The 22,087-nt window shown below is 40.7% G+C and overlaps 1 protein-coding gene across 1 annotated transcript; it reads right to left on the bottom strand.

Moving 5' to 3' along the window:
• Window positions 1-1,841: 1,841 nt before the first annotated feature.
• On the bottom strand, window positions 1,842-21,010 carry sh3bp5b (SH3-domain binding protein 5b (BTK-associated)). Its single transcript, XM_064344191.1, has 9 exons — window positions 20,637-21,010; window positions 19,393-19,455; window positions 16,824-16,952; window positions 8,386-8,550; window positions 7,865-7,995; window positions 7,106-7,148; window positions 6,368-6,587; window positions 3,679-3,987; window positions 1,842-2,721 (listed from the first exon to the last, which is right to left on the bottom strand). The coding sequence occupies exons 1-9, from the start codon at window positions 20,715-20,717 to the stop codon at window positions 2,513-2,515; spliced, it is 1,350 nt and encodes a 449-aa protein (XP_064200261.1). The 5' UTR covers window positions 20,718-21,010; the 3' UTR covers window positions 1,842-2,512.
• Between the last annotated feature and the right edge of the window lie 1,077 nt (window positions 21,011-22,087).

The raw sequence follows: 22,087 nt of genomic DNA, 5'->3' as shown, positions 1-22,087 counted from the left end.
GTTTACATTACTCTATACCAGTGGTAACTAAGCCTGTTCCTGGAGATCTACAAACCTGTAGGTTTTCATTTCAACCCTAATTTGGCACTGGCATAGATATCTAGCTGTGGAATGAGATGTGCTCTGTTAGGGTTCAAGGGAAAACCTACAGGATAGTAGATCTCTGGGAAGAGTTTGTTACCACTGCTCTATACAGTAACCGCAATTAATGGTTAGATATTGAACATCTAACAAACAGGGTAATTACAATATGACTGACTGAATGAATAAACCAGGGAAGAGAAATACAATTCAAAAGTGTGGGAGGTTTTTAAATGTATCTCCTGAGTCTTTAATCCCATTTCTTTACACACACCAGGCCATTTCTCCTTTGCCTGAAACTTAACTGTGCCTTCAGGCTATAATAAACAATACTACATATACCCAACTTTTTTTGTTAATATGAAAATTGCAATAAAAACTACCCCCTGTGATCTCAATTTCAGTTTAGTTTTTTTTTCACCTGGTCTGTAGAGGGTGAGAGTAGTAACGTCTGATTTCATCAGTATGAGTCCATATGAGGAAAATTTGTTTTAATGATAATCATTTATGAGTCTTGCCAATAAACTGGAGACTGGTGGAGCTTTGATGGTTTTTTGTAATGTTTGGTTAGGTCTACAGCCTGCAGTCTTGTCTCCCCAAGCCTGAAGACTTAGGTGAGGGTCTCCTGGCTGGGCTACTGGATATCTTCGCTAGTTTGCTAAAAATTAATATAAAAAAGATTGTGGTGAATATTTATTTATTTACTCAGAAAATGGGTACACTAGTTGCGGGAAGTACCTGATCAGACACCATAAGGAAACACTGGAAAAAAGCTGTTCTGAGAGGAATTTTTCCCCTCTTTGATTCTCTTTTGATAACACACGAGTAGCACAGCAAGAGATACACACTGGTTTAACTGTACAATGTGATGCACACACAGAGTTAAACACAATACTAGAGATCAGACATCCAGGAGACCGGAACAACAGTTCAAGGCGAAGCGGTTGCTGTGAATCACAATGTCTGACAACAGCATTAACAGCATGGAGGAAGTCGATCAAGGTGGAGGTGTAGTTTTCCACTTCCTGGTCATCAACACACTCTATTTTAAAATTGTCTGATGCATACTGTTAGCTTGTTGGGTCAGTTTTTCACCAAAGCACTTCTCTGACTGGGTGTTTTACACCCACCCACTGATGCTACAAGATTCTGGCACATCACAGAGGTCACTTCCAAGCATTGCCATGGACTCTCTGGGTGTCCAAACATCCCTGTGATATCTGGAAAATAAGAATTCCATTCTTGAATATTGCTTTTTATGTTTTTGAAGAGCTGGAGGCTCCCTTCGTTCAGTGCCATGAACAGTGGTGAAAGGGAGACGGATGAGGAGAGAGGTGTGCTGCCTCACAGCATCTGGAAGCTCATTTATTCTGTGTGCCCTGCAGGTGACAACGTAGCACAATGCACTGACCCGGAAAGGAGCACTGAGCTGGATCAAAGAGAGATGGTTGGAAGAAGGGGGCGGGGCTATCAGAAATCACCCAACGCTCTGTTACGCTGTTACACGCTGACTGTAATTAAGATCTCAACCAGGTGATTTTAGAGCCCCTTAAATCATGTCATACATGTTTTGGCAGTGGTGAATTTTGGAAATATGTTTTCTGGCTAAGAGGACTTCTTGGGGATGGAGTTTATGGTTTGGATGGTAATGGGGTGGTCTTCCTCTGCCTCCTGAGCTGGTGGTCTGTGTTTCCCTTCATGAAGCATTGGATAGTGGCTGTAGCACCTACGTGTATGATTCATCAGCCTATGCACTACAGGTCCTTCTGTGATGTAAACTGCAGTGCGACCATGCAACTAAGCTAAACCAAGCCTGTAGACTGATATACAACAACCTGATCTGCAGTTAGCTCCAGGAAAACAGGCCGTTGACAGGTTCAGAGATGGTGGACTAGAGTTTTGCAGGCGGTGCATCTCTGATAGCACTGAAGTCAATGATGTTTACATATTTTAAGCTTTATACCTCAGTGAGCTAAATTAATTGAAAAACCGAAAGCCTGAACATATCTCAATGTGAATGTCCCTGCACAGTGGACATGGGGTGTTTGGGTTATCCTGCTCTCTAGACAGCTCTCTAGAAGGTGTAGGAGGGGAAAGCCAGTCATGGGGGTGAGGGATATGGGGATCAAGTCAATAACAGTCAACACCACACTGTTCCGATGAACACTGCACCTCGTCCTGTCCTGAATGACCACTACCTAATAGGGAAAAGGTGACCAGCATGTGCCCTTATATTAAAACAAGAGGGCTCACATCACATCTCTAAGCAGCATCATCAGAAATGATTTGCAGTAACATTTGTGGTTGTGGTCACTTGTGATGCACATGTATGACCGTCAGGTTGAGCTTATCAGTGGGGGAGATGAGAGATGGTTGGCACAGATGGGGAGGTGGGGATGGATGGGGTATGGGGGGAGGATACACCCTGTCCTCACACCCCATTGAATAGAACCATAGCGGGGGCAGGTAGCCGGGCCAAGCTAAATCGGTCACGTTCGGTATTCTTGGCGCTATCCATCTTTGTGCGCTTCAGGGACAGACGTCCGAAGCGGCTGTCCAGTCCCAAGCTTTTCTTATGGTTGGTGGTGTTGTTGTTGAGGACGTTGTCCAGATCACTCTCTGCCCCTTCTGCCCGGTCACCTGAACACACACATATACACAGTCCCCTTTAACAACCAGTAGGCTGATGTCCTGATGACAGAAGGTCAGCATAAAAAGTCCACATCCTAATAACAGTTCTTCTCATTCAAACAAGAATGTTCTATTATATTTAAAAACTCATACAAAGAGAAACCATTATGAACAAGTCAGAAAAAGTTTAGGGATCAGATGACCAGGGTTTGCTCATCATGAGCAAATTAGATATAAAATAGCAGTTTGAATGTGCTTATGATAGTCTAACATTGAACACATCCTTAAAATCTGCCCCACGCCTCATGTCCGAGTCCCCTTCCTTCACATAAACATCCTCCTCCATATAAACATCCAACTCTAAATTTGCTGAAACTGCCAAGGTCCACAATTTTGAAGTTAAGTTGACTTAATTGATTTTTGAATAGTCTCCATATGACGGAGTGTGAATCTTACCACATTCAGACACAGAGAATTAACGCAAAGCAAATAGTTTGTATATTTGGCATTCCATATAGCAAGATGCCATATCTAGGCAGGTAGAGCTTTGTGAACAAAGGATTCTGTCAGTTTTTTTTTTCTTTATCTCATTATATATAGAGAAAACTGCCCTACAAAAGAGAAAACATTCCAGTTTCTGTTATCTGAACTCCAGTAACCTACTTGAGTAACTTTGCAGAGGTGCACAGAGGCATCATAAATGATGGATTCTACTGTAGTTTTGCTTGCCTGTTATTTCTATCACAGTAAAGGTGTGCAACTCCAAATGACAATGATGAATAGGCTCCCAAGCAGGTGCTGGTGCCAGCCAAACAGGAAATAAGGATACTGTGATTTGTCTCAAAGAGCAGGGAGACACACACATACAGATCTGCTGACACCCTTTAGACACACTTTAACCTTTACACACTTTAACCGTCAACCTGGCACATTCATGCACACGCACATATATGCAATCTTTCTTACCTCTTTCCAGGTCACAGTCGGGTGAAGAAGCTCCACTGCACTCACTCCTAGGCCCCAGGACAGGTGAGATCAAGCCAAAATCTGACAAGGAAATGGGACTGGGCAGGTCCAGGCTGCTGGGGCGGGAGGAGGGTGAGGGAGATGGTGAGGAGGAGGAAGAGGAGGGAGAGGGTGAGGAAGGGGGGAAGGGGCAGAGCAGATCCACAGGGCTGGCATTCTCAGAGCTCAAGCTGCAGGTGGACTGGGTCTCTGAGTCCTCCTCTGACATGGCGATGCCGCAGTTGTCCTCCTCGAAGGACTCCGATGCCACTGCAACAACACAACCTGTCATCAACAACCAGGAAAATTCCTGTCCTTACATTGGCCGAGATGGAACCTCAGTCTAATTATCGCATAAGAGGTGTTCATGTTATAAGCTGACAGTCAACTTAATTATATAAACAACCTGTCATGAAATATACTTACATACAAAATTGCAAATATAGAAGAATGACAGAGCTGCTGTACTGATTTCAAAACCTAGTTAGATCCCAATCGATGAAAATTAAGCTTCTGCGTGTAACACATTGTAGCATTCGATCTGCCGAAGAAGTGGATTGGTCTCAGGTGCACCAGCGGGTGGAGAGTGCACATGCACCTGGGTTGCATTCATTAATCAGCCCAGGTGCTTAAAGGTATGTTGTTCTCTACAGTTTGGAGGTTGAGACCAGTAGTGCGTTTCTTTATTTAGATTTTGTTTACATGTTTGACAGAACACAAAACGAAAGTAAACCGCCACTGAAAAGTAGGAGGAGTGGGTCTGCTGGAAAGCAGGCCAGCTACAAGCAGCGCGCTGAAAAGTGGTCGGTCTGCTTTACTTTCTTTTGTCTTTGTTATTTTAGCTTGTTGTTTTAGTTTATCGTTTTTGCCCAGAACCCTTGAGGGGGAAGGGTGAAGATGTTTGTTTATTTTATTTTGTGTTTGTGTGGGTGCGCTCTCTATCTCCATGTGGCAACCAACAGTGTTTCCTGGAACCGCCGCATCTCCCTCCCAGGGGTGTCATGCTGGCGTGACACACATATTTATATGTAACAGTTTTGTAACCTCGTACTTGTGAAAAGGAACTAAGCCCAATTACTATTATTTACAAATTAACAGAATTTAAGATTGCATCTAAGAGGCTTACATCACCCCATCACAACAGCAATAGCACAAACATTGCAATTAAATGCAATCAAATACAATATACATACAAAAGTGATTCATTATAAAATAACTGTAACAAATAGTTTTTCTCATAGCCATACAAAAAGCAATTTTACAGCAATTTACTTGACTAAAACAAAATGTTTTTTTCTGTCTATGGTGTGATGGTCAAATCTCACTTTATAAGGCACACCTCTAGCTTATATTGCTCAAAGAATAATACGTCTTATCCTATCTGCACTGGCAATTTCGCATACTGCTGAGTCCAGTCCTTGTGCACCTGAGAGAAGATCTGGGCTCTCTTCCCAGAAGCGTTACAGTAAAAGTGGAACAGTCCTCTCAAACAGCAAGGCTGCCCTATAAATCAAACAGCAGCTCAGGAATTCAATGGGGAAATACATCATGGATGCCGACTGTAAGAATGTCTCCCAGGCTAATTAATGCTGCTGCATTTTTGGACTTCTAACTTTGTGCCAACAGTCTGACATAACCAACCAGCTTATTCTGGTTGCAGAGTAGTCTGTAGCATTCTGATTATTGAATCAACTTGGCTGCCCAGCTGGCATGTGGCATTCTGACAGAATAGCCACAATATCGTGAGCACGTGGTAATGTTTCTGCAATGTTACAGACACTTTGTGGAAGACTGCATGTCCAGTGGACGCCTGGATTCTGCACCCAGCTGAACTAAGCTGAATTATACAACAACATAGTCGTCATGTGTCATTAAATGCAGTGAACCCGATTAGACTTTGTCCTGGCAATTCAGGCACAAATCACACTTCACACTTCTGACCCACTAAAAGGCAGTACTGAAGGGATCTTTTGTGTCATTCTTGTGGAGCCCAGGGAATGTTTTTGATGAATAAATCAATTACTTTAAAACTAATTGATTTCTGCATTCTTCACAGATCTGGCAAGAGCCCTCCACTTCCATGCCCTGTCACTGGTAGTCCAGTCAAAGTGTGGCAGATCCCTGACACAGTTACTCCTAAGACATGGAGAGCCAGAAGGGGGTTGTAGCTTTCAGTCTCTATGCAGTGGAGTCACAAACAGATCTACTTTTGTTGCTCGGTGGCTGATGCGGCTATGCAGTACAGGTGGCAGAGCACTCAGTTACGGGAACCCCAAAATGCTGTCAACAGATTAATCATTCAGTGACAATGGGCAGCAGTGCATGGCTTCTCCCAACAATGGCAGCCTCCCCACAGCACAGACACAGAAGCCAAATGCCAACAGGTGTGTTTCAGTCTCTAACAAGCCACTGACAATAATTACATATCTTTAAACGGTCTTAGGAATAACAAGGAAGAACAAAGCTTTATGAGAAATACTGATTATTTTAGTAATTTTCTGTGTGCCCTGTTTCTCTACCCAGAAGCAAAAGTGAGATCAGCCCGCTTAATATAAACCATCAGTCACAGAAATGTAGACACAACTAATTGATTATTAAAAGCTGCAGTGCAGAACCACCAACTCTTGTGGCACTATTTCTTCACACTCACTGGAGATGCCGTCAGACTCCATCTTGAAGTTTGTGATGTCATCACCAGAGCTGCTGTCACCCTCAGCACCAACTCCCCGCCCCCGCGGCCCCATGGCTGAGGAGCGGCGGCGCTCATGGATCTCATCGGAGATCATCTCCAGGTTGCGTAGCGCTGTTTTGTATTCACCCTTGGCCAGGGTCAGCCTGGCTTGTAAGTCATCCACATTCTTCTTCAATTGCTGCAGAGAAAAAATATGCCAAGAGGAAGCTGGTGTGAGATGGCTGAATTCTTTCACTGGGTAAAGAAGTTCTGACACAACATGGTTGTAAAAAAGTATGGTGATGCAGGACAATGCAAGGGACAACAAATAAAGTCCAGAAGTGCGCAGGTACATTAACCCATAGCCAGGTGCTATTGCTCTGCCTGTAAGCACAGAAGTTGAGCTGATTTGTCCCATTAATAGTGTACTCCCACATGCAAATGTGAGAAATGTGGCAATGCATGATTTAACACTAACTTACGCAGCCTAAACTTGTTTCAAAAACATGTAATATATAACTGAAACTTACATGTAAAACTTCAAGTAAAACATATCACAAAGGGAAACAACCAGGCATAAGGAGCAGGACAAAAAATGTTTATCCCAGTACATTGTACGCCATTATAACTGTATTATCTTGAAGAACTGGTGAAACATCCATCCTGTCAAAATGTACTATAAAAGCATTTCAACTACAGTTATCAATCATGACATACCTCAAGTTGTAAGTAATATTTTGCTTTCAGTTCAAAATAGGGTCTATGAGAGAGAGAGAGAGAGAGAGAGAGAGAGAGAGAGAGAGAGAATTATTTTCAGTAATAATACAACCAGTATATATCAATATTCATATGATAACATATCCAATCATTATAGATTGTCCAGGTGGAAAACTATGGCAAGCATTACACCTCTGACACCCTGCTTCTGCCTGTATAAAAACACCAAACCCCAATCCAGACCTTTGTGGACCAGTAGAGAGACTCAATGTGACCACAAGGGCTAAATCCTCTCATTCACTCTTCTTCAGCAGCAAATCCTTACTCTCCATTCCCTCAAAGCAAGGGAACAATTTAGTTCAGCCCAAGCACAACAGCTCGAGCAGTGAGACATTCTTTGTGTGTATTTTATGTCACTGATCTTCAAGGAAAATGTGAAGATATGAACGGCTGAGAGAGATAATAGTGAACAGCCCTGCAAATTGTTTGGAGTGATGCCATCCATTGCACCATTCATTCATCAGCTGAGTTCATCATACACAAATGTTCACTAAAAGAACTGCAAAATGATGCCCTCAGAAGGATAGTCGGACAGCTTTCCTGTTGCCAATTAATCCTTCAATACCCAGCACATTCAGAGCTCAGTAGTGGTTTGGTCATTGTCCAACTAAGCTCCTGCACGAGCTAAGCTCCAGTCAATATCCACTCAGTGATCATCATCTAGTCCATTTCCATTCAGGTGTATTTGTGACTACTCACTTGGACTTGTTGATTGTGCGCTTTAGTTTCTTCTCCAGTTGCTTCATGCGGCTCATGGCTGCATTGTACTTGGCTGCTGTCTCCTTGTGTATGAGCTCACTACGTGTCTTAGTCTGCTCTGCCTCCATTACCTGCAGTGGCCAAACAGGAAGCACTCTCAGCCCATCTTTCTTTCAACCGCTCACCTGAACGGGGTTCGTTATGTTCTTGATTTTCCTTACAGGTCACTCATTGTTACTTGGTATTTGGTTCTTATGTGACATATTGTTTTGTTAAAAGCAGTCTGTAGTTCCTTGAAATAGTAAAGACATAACACAATTATTACCATGAAATAAGCTTACTAATTCAGTTGTGGGTAACCCGCATTGTTGACAAACATATGTTATGACATGACGTCCATGTGACACAGGGCTCCTCTCCCACAGTGCAACAATATGAAGCTAGCGTATTGTGGTACATGGGATTGATACAGTGTGAATCATCATCGAGTACTTCCCCACTGGACACGGTAACCCACTTACCCTCTGGGTGGCGTGGTTGAGCATCTCCTGCCAGGCTGAATCAAACTGCCGCTTGTCCTCCTCCAGTAGCCGCTGCTCAGCTAGGGCGATGGTCTCCTTGGCCGCCCGTAACATCTCTGTGGCTCTCTGGAATTCCTGTGTAGCCCTCTGGGCCTCCAGCTGGGCCTGTGGACATAGGGAAAGGTAAACAGCAGGAATACAGCAAGGGGTCCCATATTCCTGGGAGATTCATGATGCTTCACAACCACTGTTCGATGAAAGGGCTCGCTGTGGAAATAACAATAGTCTGTCATCATCATTATTTTTTTGCAGTTTGTTTTTACAACGAGAAAAAAATATTCCAGGAAGCCAAGGGAAAATCCTGGAGACTCCTGGCTAATCCAGGAGTTGGCAACCCTAAATGATGTAAATCAGGGCTATGGCAAATTAAGGATAGAATACATCAGGGACAGGGCATGTCAGGAATACAGCACCAGCCAGGTTTTCTGTCACCACCAAATATTTACCAGACTTGCCTACCAACACCATGTTCATTTTCCAAGCCCTCCTCCCTCCGATAGCATCACTCACCAAAGCCTCATCCTCACGTTCAGTCCTTCCATTAACAGTGATGTATGCTGGATAACTCTCACCAACTCTGACTTACCAAACAAATTGATGACATGCATGGCTTTCAAGAGAGACCCAACATATTTTTAGTATGTGAGGCAAAAATATAGCCTGATGGCATGGGATTTTACAGCAGATCTAACAGAAACTGAGAGTGCAGAATCTATTGCCATCTTTTCTGCTTCCCCTCACTGCCAAAGCCATTTCAAGCAGCCATCTGTTATAGTGGACTCAGCCAGATAACAGACGCTCCTCAAAACGCAGACACACATCTTGCGTAGTCATGCTTCTGACTTTGGAGCAGCCACTCTGTAAACAAACCCCTGTCTGTTATTCAACAGTCAAAAAACCAGTTGCTTCCTGATATTGGATGCATGGTGTCTGATGCACATTTTACATTTATTTTGAAACCTGTGGAAGCGAGAAAGCACTGCTTCAGCAGTATACTGCCGTCCTACTTCTGACTCTGTACACTTAAATCCTTCAGTCAATATGTTGAATAGAAAATATCCTGACTGACTTAAATATGGCAGGTCTAATCTATTTATTTACCCTATCAGCTCCAGGAAAGTTGCTTAGCTATCTGAAAAACAGCAATCACAAATAGAGGCATCATTCTGTAGCATTTTTCGGTCATGTGGTTTTACAGTTCACTGACTAGTTAACTTATAAACTCTGCTAAACAGATGAGCAGGCACATGCTGGGATTTTTTGTACTGAAGATTCAGAGGCTGCCTCATGCTGATAAGCAAAGCTTCTTTCAAAGTTATGATGACTAGTACGGCTTATAAAAAGTGTTGGATTTCAGTTTTCTGAAACGCAACACGCTAAAAATGTGAAATGTAATGCAATTTTAACACATTAAAATTTTAGAGAAACTAAATTCTAGCATTTTTCATGAGTAAGTGGCATGTTTTCTCTTAAACATGAAAAAGCTAATGTGAGAGTAACACATCCATACACCAATCCGAAACTGCAGCTTGTTTTTCTTCACATGCACTAAAGGAGTAAAGCAGCACATTCCTCTTTGTATCCTATTCTCTCAGAAACTCCTTTCTGCCCCCCATTCCAGGCCAAGGATCATAAATGTCAGACATTGTGTTTTTGAGAATCCCCCAAAGTCAATTATCCTCCAATCCTCAGGCCCATCAGCTCAACCCTTCTTTAATCAGAGTCATTCATCTACACATGCCTGAATGTGAGACCAGCAGGCTATCAGCTCATCAGATCTTGCGTTGAGAACCATGTCCTGGCATCTGCCCTCCCTATAACAAGTGTTTGTATGTACAAAAATGCAAAAAATGTGGTTTACAAAATGCAAATAATAATTCTGCCAGCCTCCCTGGAGATTTATGCTCTCTTTCTAAGGGTTAGCTAATTTTAAAAAAAACATTAAATAAGTTTTAGACATTTGTGCTCCCTTGCAAACTTTTCTGAAAACAAATTCAGCAGGAATGCCACAGGAGAATCACAAGCTTAATGCATAATCACAACAGGAGATCAAATACTGGCAGCTGAAATGAGATGGACAAACTGGCACTGAAACAGGCACACAGTATAAATGATTGGATGCAGTCTGACAGTAAGATGAGGCTGTGCATGGAATTCAATATATACACTGAAGTGTGCTATGATTTTCAAATATTGACTCTGCCTTCTAGCACGGTGTACCTAGTGCAATACTTGATATGGATCTGTGACTTCAGGGAATGTCCATGCATTGGTGCCAGTATTTACACAAATATATTGCAGCTTCACAAATATAGAGGATATGTTCTGTTTCTTTTCTTTTTTTATGACAGAAACAAAATGAAAAGTAAAAACAATAAATGAAATGAACTACCTCATCTTGATTATTGGTTGGGTGGTTCACAATATGTATAAATGGTGTGATTCCTTTTTCACATTAAAAAGAGAAAAAGAGAGAGAGAGAACAGAAAGGACCATCAGGGCAGGACTAAGGAGAAGCAAAACTGCAGTCTGTCAAACAGGTAGCAGCCAGAGTCCAGAGAGAAAGAAAGATACATTTGGGGTATTTTCACTATGCCACCTGAAAGCTGAAAAAAAGATTGAAAGAATGTTAAATGTACAGATATTCCTGCTCCTCCTTTCCTCCTGAAGCTGCAGCTGTGTTTCATCTTCACAGTCAGAAGGCGATGAGAGGGGACTCTATAAAAAGAGGGGGTCTTCCCAACACATTTGCCTTCTAGTTGACCAATAGAGTCAAGTCTGGACTATTATTTATTATTCCATAGATGGGGCTTGGTAACATGAGTTTAGATGCAACCAGAGCTCTGTGTTCCAGACACCATATCTTGTGAGAAAAGCAAATAAATGAAAATCAGCATGCAGATACCATATCACCAAAACTTAAAGCAGCAACTGTAAACATTCATCCATTCTACAGCATAACAGGTGCATTGAACAAAACTGATAAAAAACCATAACAAAAGCAATAAAAGAGAAAAATGAGGGTGAGCTATGTGATGAAAATCTATGCTAAGCACACTGTCTAGAGCTAAACTTAACAACAAATGTACCAAAACACAACTAATCTTTCATACACATTTACAAAGTGTACTTTGTATTCCTATGCCGCATCATGCACTTTTCCCAGTGCAGCTGACATCAAAGCCTTAACTTCTCTAAGTGTGGCATATAATAGCTGTAACAGACAGCAAAATATGACTGGAATACATTAATACCAATACCGCATAACACAGCCATGATGTCTCTTTGTGAACAAAGAATGTTGAGCCTAAGATAATAACCAGCACATGTTAAAATAAATTGCCCATTATACCCATTTCCTTCTCCTCCACGGCAACACACTCTTGAATCCTTGAACTTGAAACACATCAAAACCTGGCCAGAAATGTGTTTTCAAAAAACAGCCTCGCTGGGACACCCATTGAAAATTATATTATTTTAACGCGCAAACTTTGTCCGAGAACAGCATGAGCCACCACAAAAAGACACAGCCTGCTGTAGTTCCCTCTGATCTATTGATCTCTGCTAATTGAGCCCTTTGTGGTTCAACTTAAATTCAATGAATTATTTTAAAACAAATATCAGATTTCTCAATACAAAAACAGATGGGGAAAGGGGTCTTAAATTTCAATTTGGGTGCCAATAAAGGGATCTTAAATTTGGGTGCAATTAGTTTGCAGTCAAAAACTGCACACAGCAAGCAGGTCCTTATCAGCCAAGGAACACTTGACTGCTGCACCTTTCTACAGGCCCTGGCAGTTACAGTTTGTGGCCTGATTACAAACCACTCTTATTTCCCTCCTCCAGTGCCCCACATTTCTGTCCGAACATCCAGAATAATGCCTGTGAGTGTTCTGTATTGATGGCCCTCTGAGGTCAGTCTCTATCATCTCTGTGGCTGCAAGAAGCATAAAGCTCCTGTCACATGATTCACTGTTGTAAACTAAAGCATAAAATGTGTTAACCTCTGTAATACGCCTGTACTGAAGAAGTGGCTTTATGTTCCTGGTTTTAACAAATCAAGCTGCTGATGAGATCCTTCCAGGATATGGCATATCAGCATATGGTATGTGAGAAATTTGGGCCTGAGGAGAATTGCACCTGCAAGTCTCAGCACTGCAAACAAACATTCTCACTTCATTGGCTTCAACAATGTGGGCCAGAGACAAATCACAACTCAACCCACAGGGCAAGGTCATCAGCTCTGGAAGAACAGGTACTCATTACCATGATCAGTTCCTCTGGGAGAAAAACATGTAATCAATGTGTATTCTTGAACATTTGGAAGATTTCAACTGCACGTCGCCAGTGGGTCTCTGTGTGCTCTGCAACTCCAATCAATGTGACCATCTCAGTTCATCATGAAGAATCACAAATGCAGACGCTGTGTGATTAATTCTTTGTGCAGGAATGAGCCCATATGTGCTTCCAGATGGGTCTCCATCTGAGTCATGGCCTTCACAGCAATAATGCAGCTCTATGATAAGGTTACACAGCCTCATTGACAAATCCTGCACATAACCGCGGGGCTGGCTGGCTGTACAGCTGCAGTGATGGAGGTCTGACACAAACAATATGACCTGGACTGCCCCTACTCTCTGCTGCACCTGGTCTCCTACAGGAAACCATCTTCTGAACCTATGGGATTCCCAAAGGATTCAGTAATTCTGCAAAAACCACCCATTTGCCATATTTATTTGTTTGTTGGCATGTCTGTTTATTCCAGATATTGGTAGGAACCAATAGTATACTGCAGATGTGTTCATTTTTAATTATTTTTTCCAGGTATCGGCCAGAACCAATACTATAATGCAGATGGGTTTCTTTTTTTACAGCCCACCACAACTGTATTCAGTTTGTATAAATCCAATTAATTACATCTTTAAGAGGCTGTGAAATCACTGCCATAATTTCCACAGGTCTTAGGTTACACATCCATTGAAAGGGAGGGTCCGTATGGATAAACCCCAGGAGTGAACATGTGTGAGGTTTTAGATTATCTGCATCCTGTTTGCTAATTACCCTGAACAATAGACAGTTTACATGTGTTAATTGATCAGTGTTACATGTAGTGCCAATATGCACAGAAAAGACAAGAAAAAAACCCTTAGAATAGGGAGGCAAATTATTACAGCAGAAGATAGGTCACCAATCATATTCAACTCTATAAAGATAGGGATCTAGCCCTACAATTTACCTCAAGGGAAGTTCTGCTCACGGTGGCAATGAGCAAAACTCTTTAATGGGCAGATCAAATTCGAGCATGCTGCTCCACTCCAGCAGTGCAGTAATTGCCAATAATAATGAGCTGAGCACAGACTGCACCCCCTGTCACAGTACATCATCATCACCCCCTGAAAGAGAGAGCTCAATCCGGATCCTGGCTTTCCCAGGGAGAGGGCTGCCATCATTCTCAGAGCAACATGAAAGGACTATGAGTTGAGCTGAGCCCAGATAACAAAACAAGCCATTTTCTGGTGAGGTATTTTACCAGATTTTCTCTACCAATTCCTATGAGGAATGTGAACAAGTGCTCACGCCAAAGTGCTACCTAAAATAGCACTTTGAGCACTCCAGAAAGCCCATCCATGCACTACAATAGGGCTTTAACAGGATAAGCCACCGAGAATTCACCAAAAATTGTAACCAAAAAACCTGCTCATTCATTCTCCATTAAACAGTCGTGATGCCTGATAATTATCACAAAGTGCTTATCATAATGGTTGCTCAAACAATCATTTTTGACACAGGGTCTATAAGCACTGCAATCTAAGCCATTGAACTGTTAGGAGGGGGAACAGAGAGAGCGAGAGACTTCTTCCATTCATTCAGATGAGTGGGTCTCTAGTATGGTGGAGGGAATTACATTCCATTATACAAAAAATAGATAATTATAACTATAATAGGCTTGATTCCAAATTGGACAATTACAAATTTATTGGAAGACACCCAGTGATAGGAATAGTCTGAATGGCCTTGAAGGGAGATAGTAGTTGAGAGAAACAAAGCTAAGAAACCATAACAACAATTCTATATTCCAAAACTAACAATATACTCCAGAAAAACAGACAGATGATCGCCCACCAGTCCCTTCATTTATACGTATATTTCACATTTATACATTCACTAAATATTACCTGAAAATGTATTGTTAACAATTTCATGAGTGCTATTGCATTCTCAAGATCTTCAACATCAAGCTCTTCTCAAAATTATTAATTTGAGTATAAATAACAATGCAGTTTGCACTTCATATAGGCACAATTCAGGGTCCAACTGAATACAGTTCACTCCAAAACCATCTGTGTTCAGGAAATCAATAATAATAGGAAACCACAAGGGAACTGTGTAGCCCCCAGACAATAAACCAACATTGCTCATATATTCTCCACAACACTTCCTTAAACTCACTGGAGGACAGCACCATGCTCTATGCATAATTAATAATATGCGGCCTTTTGAAACCTCTAACAATCCACAGACCAATTAACTGTAAACTAGTGTTAGAAAACCAGCTATTAAAAAACACACCCTTCCTGAGGTCTGACCCCCTCAGACTCCCTTTTAAAATTCTCCTTTAGAATTTTCAGAATTGAGGCTTTAATCAAGGAGGAAATATTTAGTATACGCTACTTTTCCTGTATCCATCATTTCATGGTCATACATGCCCAAAACTGTTGTAAGTGTAATAATGTCACTATCAGGAATAAAATAGGGGATTTTACAATTTATGACAATTGTTGAAGAAAAAAATATTTTTATTGTGGACATAAACCACCCACATTTTGTTTGTTTGAGTTTCTGCTCCCTCAAGAGTTTTGGGTGTACTACACCCCTGCTCCTGGTTGCACTACGTCCCACCCCTGCCCACAGTCCACATGAGGGGAACAGCATATAAACAGCCTGTTCCTGAGTTATCATCCTAATATGTGCAGAGAGAGTCTGGTGGCTCGAACAGAAATGACATCAACAACAGTATTTCACCAAGGGGGATTACAGCCTGACTGCCTATTTATCCATCCATCCATTTCCTTAACCACTCTTATTCCTGGTCAGAGTTGGGGGTGGGGGGTTTGGGGCAGGAGCCTATCCCAGAATGCAGTGGGCGAGAGGCATGAATACACCCTGGTCTAGACAGATCGCCAATCCATCGCAGGGCTCATACATGATTCACCCCCACATTCATACTTATGGGCAATTTAGAGTCTGCAATTAGCCTACATGATGCCTTTGGACTGTGGGAGAAAAAGGGGAGTACCCAGGACAAACCCACACAGAGAAGAACAAGCAAACTCCACACAGAAAGGCCCTCGGTAGAACTCAGTACCATCTTGCTGTGAGGCAACAAATACTATTCACTTCACCACCATGCCAGCCCCAGGAGTGAATACAATGAAATGAAAATAACTTCTATAATTAAGAAAATAATGAAATGAAAAATAATTAAATTAAATTTGCACAGCTGTTGAATTTTATATAGCATATCAATTTTAAATAGTATCCATTTATACAACTGGATATATCCTGAAGTACATCCAGTTAAGTACCTTCCACAAGGGTCCATGTGCAGTGTCCTACCTGGGAATTGAACCTACAATCTTTAAGTTGCAAGCCACACAATGCATCACAGTGAAACCATATTACCAGCTCTAAATCTAGAATGTTTTCCCAGAAAATAATGAGGCACACCCAATGGGTCTAAGGTATATTGAGAAAAAGGGGTCAGTTTGAAACTAGACTGCATTCTACAATAGCAGTTCTCAGCATATTTACTAGGAATGATGTATGCTAATTAGAATCAGCTGAGTTCTAATAATAACAACCCTCAGAGATACACGTGCAGCCCAAGTGTGTGAGAGGAAACCTTGTTTGAGAAAGACTTTTCCCCTTTAGACCCAAGAGAGGCATCATGTTGACTGTTAATGTCAGAGTGGTGGTTTTCTTGCAGACAATCCTTACCTTTGGGATCACAGCTAAATTTCCAAACAAATTTGAAGGGGGAAATCCTCCAGAAAACATTATCACTGAGAAATGGAGGAGGATCATAGGGAAGCATCACATTGAGGTTAGAGTTTATAACTCCATTTCTGGTTCCCCTCCTGTACTCCTAAACTGACTGTTAACATGCCTCCCTGTAGAAGCGACTGGTCTCGTCAGCAAAAGTCAACCACTGATTCATTGTTCAGCATTTTCCAAAAACCAGCAACATGCTGGAGCTTGTTCATAATGATTTACTTCTGAGAAACATGTTGGCTTGTCTGTGAACAAAGGGGTGCCATGCTATTAGAGAAACCAACGGAAAAGCTATTTCAGGTTTATGCACTTCCTATCCAGCTCACCTGACGGGCCACACGCCGAGCCTCCCAGTATGGTTTGGAATCCTCCACTGCCTTGCCAATCTTCTTAACCAGTTCTTCCAGTTTCACTGTAGCTTCTACGAGCACGGAACGGAATTTCTGCCTTGCGTCCTGCAGAGGACAGAGCAGAGGACACCCAATCATCCAGTCCTCAGGTCATTAGGTCACAGTACATTTTCTCTGCAAAACGAAGACTCCTTTCCCCAGTCACCTGCTTCACAAACCCAACCAACCAGAAACAGCACAACGGTTAACCACATGACAAACGGATTGTTTTTGTTGACACTTTTTCACAGTTTTAAGCCAAATGCAGATTAAGCCAAGTAACGCCAAGGGCTTTTAAAAGTAGAAACAGAATAATCGGGCATTCTGAATCCATGATAACAGCCTACAAATTTAATTTAGATTTGATTGAATTAACAAGGCAGCTATGCCAAAGCATGCTTCAAACTCAAACACAAACAAGATATCAGAGAGATACTGAAAAAGCAGGATAGACGTCACTGCTTTTCGACAACAGCTAATGATAATTCAATTCATTCAATGATATGCAGATGGCATTAAAGGTCCATAAGAAAACTGCCTTGCTCATCATGAATAGCCAATTCATTATTTGTGACTGTATGTTGCTTCTGTTGATTAATTCAGAGCTTTACAGGGGTTTTACCTGACTTTTTATTCTTAAGTGAAAATTCTTTCAATTATTTCATTATATAGCGACTGTGGAGGATGAGTGTAGCCAAGGCAGAAGTCTGAAAACTTTAGTAAGAACAGCAGGATGAGCTTCACCTGTCAAAGGTGCAATCACACTGGCTGCAATTCCTAAATCTCTGAGCCTTACAGACCTGGGTCATATACATATCCCTTAAGACACCAGTACAATTTATGAAAACACCCTTCACTGAGGATTTTCCATGATATACAGTATACATTTTACCAGCATGCAAGTAGTTAATTTATTTTAATCATATATTTGACTCCTTCACATTTTCTACTGGCTCCCTTAATGCTGGCTTGAATCCTTAAATATTTAGTCCCGGCCAACTTCAAAGCAACACCTGAATGTCACCCACAATATGTTCAGCAGGCAGACTGATAATGAGGACACATTCTGTAAAACCAGAGATGACAGGGCACAAACACAGCACAGGACCTGAGTCTGCATTAAAAAAGGGGACAAAGTATTCTGCTCAGGGAATGGTTAACAAAGTGAGTGTTAACCACACCTTCACAAAGGAATTCAGTATTGGCTTGTCTAATGAGTCAAATGAACTTGATTTAACCATGAACTATTAGCTTAGTAAGCAGCTCCGGCTCCCTATTTTCTCTCTACGCTCATCTCTGCTCTCTCCTTCGTTGCATCTCTCTGCCTCCCTCCCTTTCTCATGCTGTATAAATTATGTAAGTCTTATCTCTCACACCATAAGGTAGACCACAAACCAGCAACAAAGATCTAAATCAAATATGCAATCATATCTTCACTATGACTAATAACACTAAAACATTACTCATCCAAAAAAATAATATTATCCACTGAGCAGATATAACCCAACACAAAACATACAGAATGGGATTCATCAGAATAGACACTTGTTTACTCTGAAGTCTAAACATTCCAGATAACTACTTTCACACTAGGGCAGGGCTTTGTCCACCAACCCATCTATTCTGGAAAGACAATATACACAAACTATCCACCATTTTACCCATCCCAATATGTACAGTACTTGGCAATATCTCATCAATTAAACAGGCACCTACCTATAGGATAACTTAAAAAAACGTATCAATTGGAAAAGCAGCGATTAACTATATTTCAATGGTCAAACCTGTTGATAAAAAAGTAATTGAATTCTTCAGAAATAAAAACCATTCAATTAAATTTGAACTCTGTTCAGTGTTTCCCTAAATTTGTCAGTGAGGTAATCCCACACTTCAACCACACAAGAAAAACACTGTATGAGGAATACGCTCCCCAAATGAACCTGAATGTACCTCATCATATATGTATACCTCCCTAGAGACAATTACACCTGTCTTGTCGTATTTGTCTGTCTGTTATCTCAGTGAAAAAAAATACGATAAGAAAAATAACAACTTATTAAGATATCAACACCAGCCTCCTTTTAAAGAATAACAATTGGTTAAAATTACTGTCTACAATTATATTTTTTGTTCGTCTTATTCATCCAATAATTAAAAAAATTTCACAGTATTTTGTGTGTGGGTGGGGGAGGGGGTGTTTGTGAGAGGTGAGTGGGATAATTGCATTTTTAAATGTCATATACAAAAACATGTATTAATAAAATTCTAATAAAATTGACCTTCAAAGTGAGGGGTAAAAATGTGTCCATCCATATTCAGAAATACATGAAAAAAATAATTCATATTCTTCACATTCTTTCGGTTGAGATCAGGGGTATATTGCACAGGCAACCTTCCTCTTCCAGGTTTCTAAATATTATCTAACACACTTTTTTTTTTTTACTAAAGGAACGTGTCGCTAGATTGGCACACAATATACACTTCAACAGTATTGCAATGAACATACCTCCAGTTCTGTCTCACATCGATTGATATCATCTGTGGATTGATTTAGCTTTTCTAGTTCACCCTGTTAGGAAAAAATAAAAAAGTAAAATATAAGGAAAGAAGTGGAGACACAAATACATGGGTAAAGTGGGAGGGGGAGAGGGAAAGAGAGCATGAGAGAGGAATGTTAAATCTGGAAAGGAAGTCAGCAACATCTGGAGTAAGTTAAGCCATTTATACAGTGAGGCAGTACAAGCGTTGGGACAATTGCAAAGAACCATTTCAAAAGACTCTATCTGACCTATAAATTGTACAATAATGCCAATTAATATCAGGTATTCAAAAAGGTTTTAAAAACAGCAAAGCAATATAACCAACCCAGCAACAAAACCATCTGGTCAAAATGTATCTGAACCAAAACATGTTACCTATTTATAAACTGAATGCAAGATGCTATTGAAAACGAGGGCCACAATCCACAGCAAGCAAACAGTTCACAGTAATATATATTTTTTTTAAATGTAAAAAATAAAAATAAAAACTAATGGGAACCGCAATGGAGTGCGTCACATAGCAAAAGGTATGGTGTTTGGAGAAGAGTGTCGCTGTTTTGTAGCAGTCCAGCAATGTGCAGAGCGAGGTTAGCTGTCAAGGGGATGCTTTTTTGGAACCAAGACAATTAACTTCATCATATATTTAGTTGCTAACGTTTTTACGTTGATCGCGTGTTCATACCAAATAGTCTGTTGAAATAATGAGCCAAAGAACATTAAAAGTGCATTTGTCCTTGAACACTATGCTATTCCTTGAATGTTGAATGCTTGTTCCATACACCTACTAGATAAGATTTTTATAATTATACATCAATAAATTTGACCAAAAAAAAACATTTCAGCTGTCAAAATAACTCAAATGAGGCTCACAGAGGTCCATTTCCTTTATCACTTAATCAAAAGATGTAAACTCTAAAAGAATTGACACTCCGCCGGTCTACTCATCGATAATGTCACCTTCGCATGTCGTTGAAAAGAGTAGAACCTTATTTGTACATTTGACTACCCCTGCAGTCTAATGATAAATGTACCAGATAGTAGGCACACACACCGAAAATGACTGCAATACATCCAGCAATCGCAATTACATAGCAATAATTGCAGCCCATAAATAGCTATAGCAAACGACATCAAACCAAGTAATACCCTTTCAAATATTGGCTTGTGAATACTATTTATTTACTTATTTACAATTAATAGGTTTTTTTACCTGAATTCTGGGGTCCACTTCTTCCTCTTCAGGTGATTCTATATCTTCGTCTGATCGATTCCCTTTCTCCAAATTGTCCATGTTGGACAATAGGCTATATGTCAATTTCTGTCGAATGCAGCCACTGAACAAAGCAAACCTTGCGCTATAGAACGAGTCTGAATGAATCTCTTGGCTCTACGAAGCACCCGGATCCTATAGGTTTGTTGTCTATGGCTGGACCAGTACAATAACATACATTTTGGTCATTAAATCAGTGCCCAATAATAAATAAACAGAGCCCAGTTCTACAGAATATTCATCAGAATACCCCAGCGTTGGATATGTCCTTCGCCGACAAGGCGATGAAGTGAGGCAAACGCTCTCTGCCTCGCCCGCCCCCTTCTGCGCACCAAGTTAAATTTTCGCTCTGGAGTGTGCACATACATTTTTTGTAGTTAAACTGCACATTCATTTATTACGATTGTCTTAGTGGTTAAAATAATCTTAAGGTGCCATGGCTCACACGTTATAAGTTATATGTTATAGGTTATGGCGATTTTGTGTAGCATAATGCTCCATAATTTCAGCCTCAATTAAATTGACTGGTGTAGCCTATTGCAGGCCATATCCGAAGTGTAGCTATGTAAGCGGGCTGTATGCATTCCAAGCAACATAAGTGTTAACGACTGAATTTAATTATATATAGAATTAATACAGTGGATTTACTGGTAATCTTCTGCATGTTTGTGCAATCATTATTTGTAGAATGAAGGCTAGTTGTAATCTGCTGTATTAAAACTCAGTTTTGTGTATAAACAATTGACAAATATAAGAGAAATTGCATAAGACTCAGTAGACAATAATAATAGAAAGCACAGGTTTGTAAGACTCATTTTGCATGAGTCCTTTGTTGTGTCACCTGGAGTTGGTGACATCGGTGATGAATACCAGGTTCCTTTCCTTTTTGCAGTTCAGGCCATATTAGGCTAATATACTCTTTTAAATGTACTGAAATTTCAACATGACTTTCTGTGTCTGTGATAGGACCATGATACTTTCTAAGTGTGCTTTTTATGTGCATACATGACCTCCTTGTAAGTCACGAGAAGGAGGTCAATCTGTTGACCACAGAACTTCGTAAACATCTTTGACAACTTTCAGCCTCCAACACTGTTACATTATATCTCTTCCCCTGCAGCCTTAAACCAATATGTAGGCTACTAAAATTTATTAGGCCAAATGGCCAGAAGGCTACAGCCTTGAACAGCTTCTATGACTTGAAGCTAAAAATTACACATCAAGTAAAGCATGAAAATGACACCAGGACAAGAATAGTTTCAATAGCTGTGTAATGATTTATAAAAAAAATGATCCTGACAATCAGGTTGAAAAGACAACTGCAGCTGGCAAAAGTCAGTTTTGAGAAAATCAACTTATAGCTCTGGCTGATTAAAGTGACCTTGTGATTT

This window comes from Anguilla rostrata, chromosome 1 (assembly GCF_018555375.3).
Source record: "Anguilla rostrata isolate EN2019 chromosome 1, ASM1855537v3, whole genome shotgun sequence".
NCBI lineage: Eukaryota > Metazoa > Chordata > Actinopteri > Anguilliformes > Anguillidae > Anguilla > Anguilla rostrata.
The sequence above is the reverse complement of the archived record's forward strand: the minus strand, read 5'-3'. Positions and strand labels throughout refer to the sequence as shown.